The 11116-nt window shown below is 48.5% G+C and overlaps 1 protein-coding gene across 1 annotated transcript in view; it reads left to right on the top strand.

The window, feature by feature from the left end:
• Positions 1-10265, top strand: part of TTLL10 (tubulin tyrosine ligase like 10) — a gene marked incomplete at both ends in the record, with an annotated part of 34710 nt that extends 24445 nt beyond the window's left edge. Inside the window, 5 exons of the mRNA XM_082493516.1 lie at positions 444-615; positions 2357-2497; positions 3828-3944; positions 8900-8993; positions 9973-10265. Of these exons, the coding sequence (XP_082349642.1) occupies positions 444-615; positions 2357-2497; positions 3828-3944; positions 8900-8993; positions 9973-10265 (817 nt within the window). The remainder of the gene's footprint in view (positions 1-443; positions 616-2356; positions 2498-3827; positions 3945-8899; positions 8994-9972) is intronic.
• Between the last annotated feature and the right edge of the window lie 851 nt (positions 10266-11116).

Below are 11116 nucleotides of genomic sequence, written 5' to 3' on the forward strand. Positions count from 1 at the left end.
CTTTGAAAACTGTTGTGAGCATCGATCGTTTTAACAGCATATCCTTGTTATTTATGTAGACATCCAGCAACCTTTGATGATAAAGGGAAACAATTCCCAGATTACATCACTCTGGCAATAAAATCTATGGTGCTGTATGAAGGGCTCTTTGTGTTCAGACATAAACTTTGTATATTCTCCAGTAAATGTTAGTAAATCTTTAATTACCTCCCGCTCCTGAGACTCAACACAGCTTCTTTTCCTCTTGAAAGGAGCCATTCTCGGCATTTCTAACCTCTCCTACGAGCGCCCTCTGCTGCCGTTCACCTTAAATTCACTGTTGAAAAAGGGACAAACACCAGTTCTGGGGGGAGAAATGCGGCCGTGGGGTTTTGTGCGAGTTCGGGATTGCCACGTGTTCTGGCTACTTGTTGGTGACGCGTGTCGAAATGCCGCTCCGACAGGTATATTCACCAGCCTCTGCTCCTGGAAGGGAAGAAGTTTGACGTCCGGTCTTACCTCCTCGTTGCCTGCACCGCACCGTACGTGGTGTTTTTTGCCCAGGGTTATGTGCGGTTGACCTGTGTCAATTATGACGCCGCTTCTGATGATCTGACTGTTCATCTGACCAATCAGGTAAATTAAGCGCCCTCAGGTTCAGAAGAAGGGGAGGGTGTGGTTGGCAGAGGTGGGAAGCAAAAAAAAACAAACAAAAAAGACTTTTGAAAGGCTAAAAATAAATGCCTCACACATGGAAAATCCATCCACGCACCCAGGAGACGGTCGGGCATGGCAACAGGGAAGTACTGGATCCCGTTCCATTCTCTGCCACGGACCAGTTCTCTGCTTAACCTGACAATATTTTTCCCTGGACCTCTTTTTCCTGCCGTCTCACATATCTCTAGAGGATAAGCTGCTTAGGGCGAGAAGCCTTTGATTGCAGGCACCTAGCACAAAGGAGCCTTAATCTCGGCGAAGGATTTTTGCTGATCCCGTTGTGCTTAAACACAATAAGCATAATGATGTAAGATGCAGATGTGGCGTTCAAGAGCCGACGTTCTTAAATCTCCATCTTTGCTCGTCCTGCTTCTCAAACGAGACCGTTCTGGCTTGTACCCCCCCCCCCATACAAAAGAGAAGCCTGCCTCGCTCAGGTCTGCCCGCGGCTTTGCTTCAAGCGAGGCCCTTCCGCAGCCAGAACTGGCCCCGATGAAAGAGAATTAGAAGAATCGGGAAGAAAACGGTTTGCTTTTAAAGCCCTTCTCTCCTCCCAGTGTCACGCTGTGCTCTGAGAACGCGCAAAATACCCTTTAGAGAGGCATCAGAGGAGCCCACTGCGGTGGGAGTTTCACGGTTCCCGCCGAAGGGCAGCTGAGGACAGCAGATTACAGCCGCTTCCTGCAATATACGCTATTATCACCCTGCCCCTTGTTTTCCTGGAATAGTTTGTTTGCTCAGCTAGAGAGCTATCCAGCCGGGAATGCAGGTGCTGGGGTAGGATCCCAGGGCACAAGTGATATTAAACAAAGGGCAGGTGTTTATTAGCAGAACGTAAATTATCTGAGTTCCTGCTGGGAGGAGGAGGGAAACGAAACTTGCAGGAGCGGCTGGTGATAGGCCGGGCTCCTTCAAATTACAGTTGGTTCTGCTCTCCTTCCCTTCCTACCCTTTCACCCCACCTGCAATCAGCCGGTTTCCTACTGTATTTCCCAAAAATGAGAGGCAGCAGAGACGGCATCACTAAGCAGAAGCTCTGCAACCTCGCAGCGGCCGTCCCGCAGACGGAGCTGCAGCCAAGCCCGGCTGTTTCACGGGGAAAAGGGGACTCGGCTGTGCTCGAACAACGTACATACCCCATCATGGCTAAACTCCAGCTGACACGGGGACTAATGAGACAGTGGAGGAGAGAAGCCCTCACCTTGGTTTCCTCTGGGGGTACGTCCCCACACCTCTCCCAGGGGCGGTCTCCTCTAGGAGCGGACTAGGCACTGCGGCTGGATTTAGTTCAAAGAATATCATGACTATGACTCGAAAGCACCTCTCCCTGTCTGCCAGCCACTGCTCCAGACGTGTCATACATACACACACACACACACACACACACAGAGAAAACACCGCTTGGACGGAGACCTTGGGTAACTCTCTCTCCAACGGCCACGCGGGTCGGGCCCATTGCTGCCTGTGGCAGTGTTTTACGCTCCAGTTAGTGAAGGGATCTATTGCCTCCAGCCCCACAACTTCATCCTGGGGTTCTTCCCAACCCCAGACACCTGGAACAACTGAGGGGGGGTTGGATATCTGCCATGCAAGCCCGTTCCCGGTTGCTCTTCGCTGCCAGCAAGCTAATGGTCCCTTTGCTCTGCTCCCCACCGCTCAGCACGTGCAGAAGAAGAACTCCCTGTACAGCCAGTGGAAAGACGAGACGGTCTGGCAGATGGAGCACCTCAACAGCTACGTTAACGAGAAGTTCAGAAAAACCAATGGCCTCCCCAAAGACTGGGTTCTCACTGTGTTTACCGTAAGTACAAGCAAGTGCACGGTGTGCCGGTCTGCCTAATTAGGGTGACAGACATAGGGAGAAAACCCGTCAGGTCACTGGAGGCCCCAAGGAAACGCAGGCACTGAGCGAGAAGGTATTGATGGTCCCATGGTAACCATTTATCTGCAGATGCTAAACACAGAAGTGAAGACACAAAGAGTTTAAATTCAATAAAATGGGTAAACTGCTGAGGAAGAGAGTGGGAATGTAAAGGTTAACTACAAAATTGCAACTACGGCCTCCACTTTCCTGGCCCAATGCTGTGGTCCCGCATTAAAAAATAAAGGACACATTAGAGAGCTCTCCAGCCTGACAGGTCTCAGCCCGAAAAGGGACTGCACTTCCAGCGGTCTCTTTCCGGTCTGATTTGGTCTCGCCCTTCACTTTCCATCTGATTTTGCCACATGAAAATCATGTCAGGGCCTTAGATCATCTCTTATCTCGGAGGAGAGATAAGAAGACTGAACGGGCCTGATTTCTTACCACCTTCCTGTCTCACTGAAGAAACAAAGAGAAGAAATTATCCGAGTCCCCGAGGCTCCTTTTCATCAGCCTGAGCCTAATGACGCATAAGTTCTCTACATGCCTTGCTAGGGTGAAACGAAAAGGGCAGAGGGCACAGCCTTCTCGGGTTAGTTTTGGAAATGCTGTAGTTTAAAGCCAAATACAAAGACAATCAAAAAGCTTAAAACTTTGTTAAAATATGTTTTTGTTGAGAGAAACAGCTCAGAAGCAAATCTAGTTGAATTTGCCGAGTTTCTCAGGGGATCGGAAACTTTTCAGCCAACTTTACGGTAACTCTCTTCATGCAGAAATTCCCCACTGTGCATTTCAACTCCAAATCGAATGAAACTCAGCATCACCTACTGCAGGTTGCTGTAGCCCCCCGGGGCTTCTTTAAAACACTATGCCCAGCACAGCGGGGGGGGTGAGGGGGTGGTAAGTCATCACTGTCAGAGATGGCTGTGTTCAGCTCACACCTTGGTACCCCCCATAGGAGTAAATGAAAGAACACCACTAAAAATTCTTCAGACAGCTCATTCTGAGTAAGGGCCAAGGGCCAAGATTCCACCACGCACCACCGCAGCACTCTGGAGAACCAACTTCAAGAGGGGGTTCCAACCAACTCAAAGCAGACAGACGTACGGTCTGCAAAACGCAACGTCCTGCCAAGTCTAGAGAGGAGCTCTGCTGGAGGCAGGGGAAGAAAAAACGTCCCTAAACCAAGAGGGCACCAATGACTTAGTCACTCCTATGCCCTTGGTCTTCACAATGACCAGTCACCACCGTTCCCTGTCTTCCGTTTCAGAAAAGGATGCAGCAGATCATGTTGCAGTGCTTCCTGGCAGCCAAGCGCAAACTGGACCGCAAACTGGGCTACTTCGATCTCATCGGCTGCGACTTTTTAATTGATGAGAACTTTAAGGTATGAACGCGATATCGTCAAACGCTAAGTGTGACATGGGCCAGGTGCTAACGCCAGCAGCACAGCACCGCTGACAGGCTCTGGCGCGAGGAATGAAACACGGTATTCAGGCAGTCAGGTATGAAGCGCAGGATTCATTTCTTTTTTTCTCCAGTTCTGTTGTCCGGCATCAAGACACGGCTCCACTATTCCCGGCGCATTTACCGCGCAGAGGGACCCCGGCATTAACAGCTCAGGATGGGAAGAAAAGTCCCTACTGCAGCTGAAACTGTTCTGTGCAGAGTTTTTATGGGGAAGTGGAGTTCGTAGTGAAAAGTATGGGAATTTTAACACCCGCTTAGTTTCCTTTTAGTTTCTTTTCTTTCTCCAGAAATCAAACATGCCAGGTAATCAGCCAGCATAAATCAGTCTGTAACGCCTCTAACATCACACAAAATAAACTGATTTACACTACCTGAGTATCCATCAAAGGCAACGGGGAACCCGCCCTCGCCATACCGAGGATCGGTCATTATCCATTCAGATGTCAGCATCCGCATCTCCACGTTCACTGTGGGTTCACCACTGAGCAACAGGTCAGCCCACCGAGTCCATAAAACCTGCTGGAATTACAACTCAAACTTGCAGAGAGTGAATGAAACACAGAGAAGGAAAGCCAGAAGAAAGGGAAAGGGACATGTTAAACGCGGCGACTGAGGTGCTCTCAATGCAGCACAGTCCTTCAAAACCACCTGCCCTAAAGGTAACAGAAAGCCATCTGGCAGACTCTGCTATTGCTAAAGCAGAAAGGAACTCAAACGGGTTCCAGCCAAGGGCAGTGGGAACAGCAAAGCCTATGAAAGAAGGGAATTAATGTATGCAGCGGTGGGTAAGGCACCCGAACAATGGGCTCCTTTGTACGGGAAGTCAATGGCAAAGGAGAGTAAATGGCAAAGACACAGAAACTGGTGCTTCTCAGATTTCAGTGGGAATTGTCTTGTGCAATGTCGGCACGCAAAGCCCCGGCTGTGTAAACGTTAAGTAGAATAGAAGATCCAGTATCACTCTACTGTGGCAATTCCTACTCGGCTAGTTAAAAACTACAGCATCTAAAGACCATTACCATACGTATTTTACATATGGAGAGATAAGCGAAATCTTTTTCTTGACAGATATTATCTATAAGAATGATGAGGATTTCTGGACACTCAGCGGCGACAGAGTCCGTCGGAACCTGGGACTTCCCTTTGAGAGAGAGTAATGTGGAAATGTAGGCGTTTATTTAGCACAGGTCTATGTTTTCTTGCCCCCGCTGGAGAGCAACAAACCCACATTTTTCTTGGTGCGGCGCTGCATCGAGGGACGCCCGTACACTCCCTGCGGAGTCGGGACCGACACCTTCACAACCCGCAGTTAACACTGGTCGGCGGAGAAAACTCCCAGTTTTCTGTGGGCTGACACTACGACTCCTGGTCTGACATCCCGTCCTCTCCTCCTGTGGCACACAACAGCCTCACTCTCCCTGTCATCCCCTTTCACGACATGTGTAGCATCTGCTTTATACCGATTTCCCATGGTCTTGTGTGTTCAGTCCTACAGCTTATCATGCCTCTGCCTCTTCCTTATTTGTCTGAGATACAAATGCCGCCAGCATCACTCCTCAGAATTCCTGAAGCATCCCGATTCAGTCTTTGCAGGGTGTTTTTCCTGCCTCAGAGTTCTTCGAAGCCCAGACCACGAAAGCCCAGACCACCGCCTTCCGCAGAGCTTTGCGTATTCATTTGTAAGCTGAGAAAAGAATGAAGTACTTTTCAGAGGAGAGGGAGCAAAAGCGACGGATGAGGTTTCGCTGTTGTCGGCTTTTTTTTCTTACCCTTTTCTGGCGCTTCCTTGTGCGGCACTGTACATGCCCAAGTCACTACACGGCTTCGGACAGCGTCACTTCAACGCTCGAGGGATGTGTTTTCAGAAAGCACCGCATCAGCCGTGCGAAAGGGCTTCTCTCCAGAGGTACGCTGGGCAGACAGACGTGTAAATTTTTTATCAGTAAAGGGACTCAGCTGTCTATCAGCAGGGAACAGACTGAGGGTAGATAAGCCATTTGCCAATTTGCGGTAGATGTACTTAAACGAAGATAACACTCGAACCCCTCGTTAAAGGCAGGGACGGTTCCTTTGATTTGCATGACACAGCTTTTCGTTCACCCCTGGACTATGCGGTACCACGTAGATACTCTAAGATTTGGTTGTGCCCACTCCAGGTCATTTTTGACAAAAGAAAAACTGATAAGAGTTTGTTAAGACTGCGGAAAACAGAACCCCACTGCCTTAGGCTGTGGGCTCCGTGATCGCCAAGCGGGTCCCGTTCTGGGTCAGCAACACCTGAGCGGCCCTTCCAGGGCTCGGATGTGACTGCGCGTGTGGCTCCAGCTCTGGCCACACAGACGAAGTGATTTTTATCCCTATTTCTGACTGGTATTTCAGTGCTGCTTAAAGCTCCAGCCAGAGCTCAGGCTCCCTGGACACCTCCCGCTACGCAGAGGCAGAACAAGACAGCCCCGCTGCCGATAGCTTTGGGCTTTGAAGCATGTTACAGCCATCCTCTCTAAGAACAAGTTCTTGTGTAGAGAGATGTATACGCTCCCGTTCAGTCTCTGCTATCACGTCACTTGGAGCCTCTGGGAGCAGGGAGAGATGCCACCTCCCTCCCTGAGCCCCCAGCAAGGACGTTCAGCTTCCCCCTGGTGAGCTCCAGCAAAGACCCTCACGGTTAAATACACTAAATGTTTTTTTTTTTGATCAGAAACAGAACAAAACACTGGCTCAATCGTGCATTTCCAGCACACCACAAAGTCTCAGCCCTGCCCACGTCGGCAGGGAAAGGACCCTCGAGACAGGTCGCACGCTGTCTGGTACCCCCCCCGGCAGCACGGGACCGAGCCCAGGCTCACCATCCAGCGCTCCCGCGAAAGACGCTGAACTGCTGCTGTGAGGATGGTTCTACAGCGATGAGACTACAACGGTAATCAAACTAGACGAAAACAAAAATGATGCTAATGCTGCAGCCAGTGCTACACAAGACATGAGACCCCACATCCCGGGGTAACGCAGGATCTGGTTGCAGCCGGCAAGCTGTTCAGGAACCTATGGAAAAATCCTGCTATTTAAAGGTTTTAAGCCTACCTGGGACGTCTTGACAGAGCAAGTTTAAGATGTGCCAGAGCGTGGAGCCGTAACCGCTTCGTCCCCGAGAGACATCCAGAGCAGCGCTTCCGACCACAGCCACGGGGCATTCGCTGCTCCCATCACTTGAGACGCCTAAAGATAACAGAAAGCCCGTGGTTAGGAAATCGAGGACAGGCGTTCTGGGTTTGGGGTTTCTTCCTCTGTCGTATGTTTTCTAGGAAATTTTGAGCAAGGCACCTGCATGCCAGATGCAGGGAGAAGCACGGAAATTTCATTCTACGTGAAATTCCTGTGAAATTAGGGATGCGCACACAGATACGGCGAATCTTGGCCTTATTCCCTCTGCTCTTCCTGAAACAGAGCCAAGGGCATTTATTAACTTGCCCCGGTTGTTGAGAGGTTAAGAGCATTTAAAAACTATAAGACATTCAGATAGAACAATAATGGGGAATGCAGACGAACAGCACAATAGATGTCAGAGAACTTTCTTCCTCCTCTTTGTCAGTTTTACTTGTTTCGAAGGAGAAGAAACCAAAACCTCATCAAGACAATTATGAAGGTTCATTGAGTTTGTCTGTCAGCACAAAATCTTATGAACTTTTAATAGGAAAAAGAACACTTACGCAGAAGATGAATGAGTTTGTCAAGAGACATGTATGTAACTTAGGTGCCCTCTGTTGGCATCTGCAAAATGGGTTTTTTTTGATCCGCTGTTCCAGTTCTCCTCTGGGAAAAAAAAAAAAAAAAAAAAGGTATTTCACTGCCCTCACTTATCAGTCTTTTCATTGGTTTAATAAAGTATTTCAAAGAAGTGAAAATTATTGTTATATTTTATTCTTAGCAAAATAAAGTGCCAAAGTGAAGGCTATCACGTTGCCGAAGTCTACCAAACACCGAGACTTCATTTCACAGCGACTTGCAAGCAAATGTATTGTGGCTTCGGGAAAAAAAAAACAAACCAGAAATATGTTACATTATTTTTTTTTGTAATTAATTAAAAGGGAGTAAAATTCTCCTGGGGCTGTTACATGATTAAATACCCTTCCTTACAAAACACGGACCCGTTCCTACATGTGTTACATAGGCGATGCAGCGCCATGTGGTGGAAGCATGAAGTGAACAGATAAGTTTCTCTCCCGATAGGCAAAAGAAAGAGTAAACAATAAAATGCACGTCCATCGTTTGGTTTCACACAGATTTGTAAGTGGACCGTCACATTCTGCGCTTGTTGCTTCAGACCTTGGCATTTCAAAAGGAAATGGAGATGAGACTGGTACAGATGCGTAAGATCAGCATCTTACACGGCTTCTGCCTGGAAGTAAAGCTCACCCAGGAAATCAAGGCCAAGCGTTCGCTGAAAACTCAGAGCCACGTTTGCTTAGCTTTGATCCCACATCCACCTCAAATCAAAATGATTCCCACCTTCCTTCCAACTTTAGTTCTTGGTATCCAAAAATCTCAACTAGAAGCTGTTGTGGAAACCGGTACGTTAAGAAACGCAGTGCCTTTACACACCGGCAGAGCAAGAGTTAACCCGAAGAGCATCAGCTGGAGACACAAAATAACATCTAGTATTGTTCTCAAGTATGTAAATGTATGCAAAAAGGGATTTTGTTTAATTCGTCTGGTCCTTATGAAAATTCTGTCCTGCCTGCAACCTGTGCTATGGGATTTTGTTGGGATTTATCAGCAGTCCTCCCTCTCAAGGCGTTCGCTAAGTCAGGAAAAGGACGTTGCTGTGACTCTAAGGAGATCCAGCCAAGGTTCCCGATCGGTGTTCATCTTTTCCAGGTCTGGCTCCTGGAGATGAATGCAAACCCCGCACTGCACACCAACTGCAAAGTCCTGAGGGACGTCATCCCATCAGTCGTCCACGAGAGCCTTGGTAAGTGAGCGAGTCACGGGGCGGCCGGCCGCGGAAAATCCTGTCGCCCCACTGCTTGGCAGAGGACAGAGTCCTGTTTACACCAGTTAGAGGTCAAAACCAGTCTTTGAATAAAGATACCTCACTGCTGAGTTTGTAAGCAATTTAGAAGGCACTGAGAATCTGCATCCATGCAGACCTAGAAAAGCTACAGTCGTTCTAGCCGTGGTCCCGTTAAATAAGGAGTTACTTTTTTTTTTCGTTGCTATAATTATTTTTAAGAACGTTTTCTTACGTATTTATGTACAAAAGGTTAAATCTTACTGTAGGACCCTATAAACTGCACCTGCGCATTTTTCTCACGCCTATTGTTCTGAACGCGCAGGAATTTAAGTTGTTTTTTACAGCGTGGCTGAGACAGCCGTGGCAGGGCCGACACGCCGCACCCCGCTGTGCTGCACCAATACAGATGGCAAAGACTGAAAAAATCCTTACGTGGTCCGGCAGATATTAACTAGAGCTGCTTCTGCCTGGAGGACCAAAATCCCTTTCATGTCCGATTTTGTGATACCCCCGTATGCGGAAGGAGAAGTAGTAAAGGGAGAGCCCCTGTCTGCCTGAAGGGTATCAGCAATAGCCCGCTGATGTTCACTTTCATAGATACATTTACTTTTCCCGTGCATATATATTTTTATTTTGGGCTGCATTCATAGCCTGCACTGCATTGTAAGCCGTTTTACAATATTTTTCCTGCCTAAAATGTTTCCAGCGGAGCTGAAGCTGGCTGAAGTCAATGCAAGAAAAGTGTGGTGGTGATTTTTTTTTTTTTTTTTTTTTTTCCAGTTGTCTTAATAGTAATAGTCCACAGAGGCCACTGATCTCCGGTCGGAAACCACTTCCCCTCGCCACCCCTCATCCTTCCCCACGTACACACGACACCCGGGGTGTCTTTTAGCGTCAGAGCCTTCAGACCACCTCATAACTGCATCTTCTTTTCCAGATTTGGTTCTTGAGGTTTTCGAGAAGCGCCTCAAATGCCAGAGGATTCTGCCTTTAGAGACGCTCCGCCGCTTTGTGCTTCTCTATCAGGAGGATGCTGCAGACCTGGGCCAGAAACAACCCTCGAAGCTCAGAACTGGCCAGTGCACCGGCCGATTTCTGCGGCCACAAACAGGCGGTACCGGCCGCTTCGGTCAGAGCCCTGCCAAAGGGATGGAGAACTCTCCCAAGAAACTTGGTTGCTCTAGAAAAAAAAGTTGTCTCGTTGCCCGGAAAGTCAACAAACTGTCCTAACTATACCGCACGGGCAGTTCTTTGACCATTGCGGAAAAACCCTCTGAACCGTTACGGAGCGAGAGGGCTTTCGCGAGTTCAGAAGACATAAAAAGAAAATAAAAGCTAAACCTGTCTGTGCTGTGCATTTTCACCTTATAGAAGCAAACGGGTATCAGCTACAACTGGAAAACCAGTAACTGTTTCTACAAGTTCTTAGTTGGTCTGTGGGAAGCTATACTTGAACCGGCCGGCCAGAAACTGTAGGAAAGTTACAGAAAATGAGACAACTGTTACCAGATTAAAACTCATCCCTTTTAAAAACAATGTTGATCTGCCCGGTGCAATCCAGAAACAGGCCAGACTTTCTACACACAAAGCCCTTAGACAAAACGGCAGGGAGAGAAGCTGCAAAGACTCAACCTACGGCTTAGCAGTGGAAATCCCCCAGGCTGTCCCATCATTCGTAGCTGTATGTCATAGAATCATAGCATCGTTTCGGTTGGAAGAGACCTTTAAGATCATCAGGTCCAACCTTTAACCCAGCCAAGTTACCGCTAACCCGTGTCCCTCAGCACCACGTCTACACGCCTTTTAAATACCTCCAGGGATGGTGACTCCACCGCTTCCCTGGGCAGCCCGTTCCAACACTTGACGACCCTTTCCAGCTCCCTCGCTCATTAGATGCTCTGTGCCTTGCTCATTTAACCTCGTTATATTAAGACTCTCCTTCATTCTTCGTTCGGTTGAGGCGACAGCCAAGCAGCAGCACGTACTTGCCGTATCGGGCCACCATCTCAGCAGGAAACCATGACGCTCGGGGGACCAAGGAGACGGGGAGGAAGGGGAGAGAGGTTTAAAACCCACAGGAA

The sequence above is a fragment of the Vanellus vanellus genome (assembly GCF_965231255.1).
Source record: "Vanellus vanellus genome assembly, chromosome: 20".
In the NCBI taxonomy this organism is placed as follows: Eukaryota; Metazoa; Chordata; class Aves; order Charadriiformes; family Charadriidae; genus Vanellus; species Vanellus vanellus.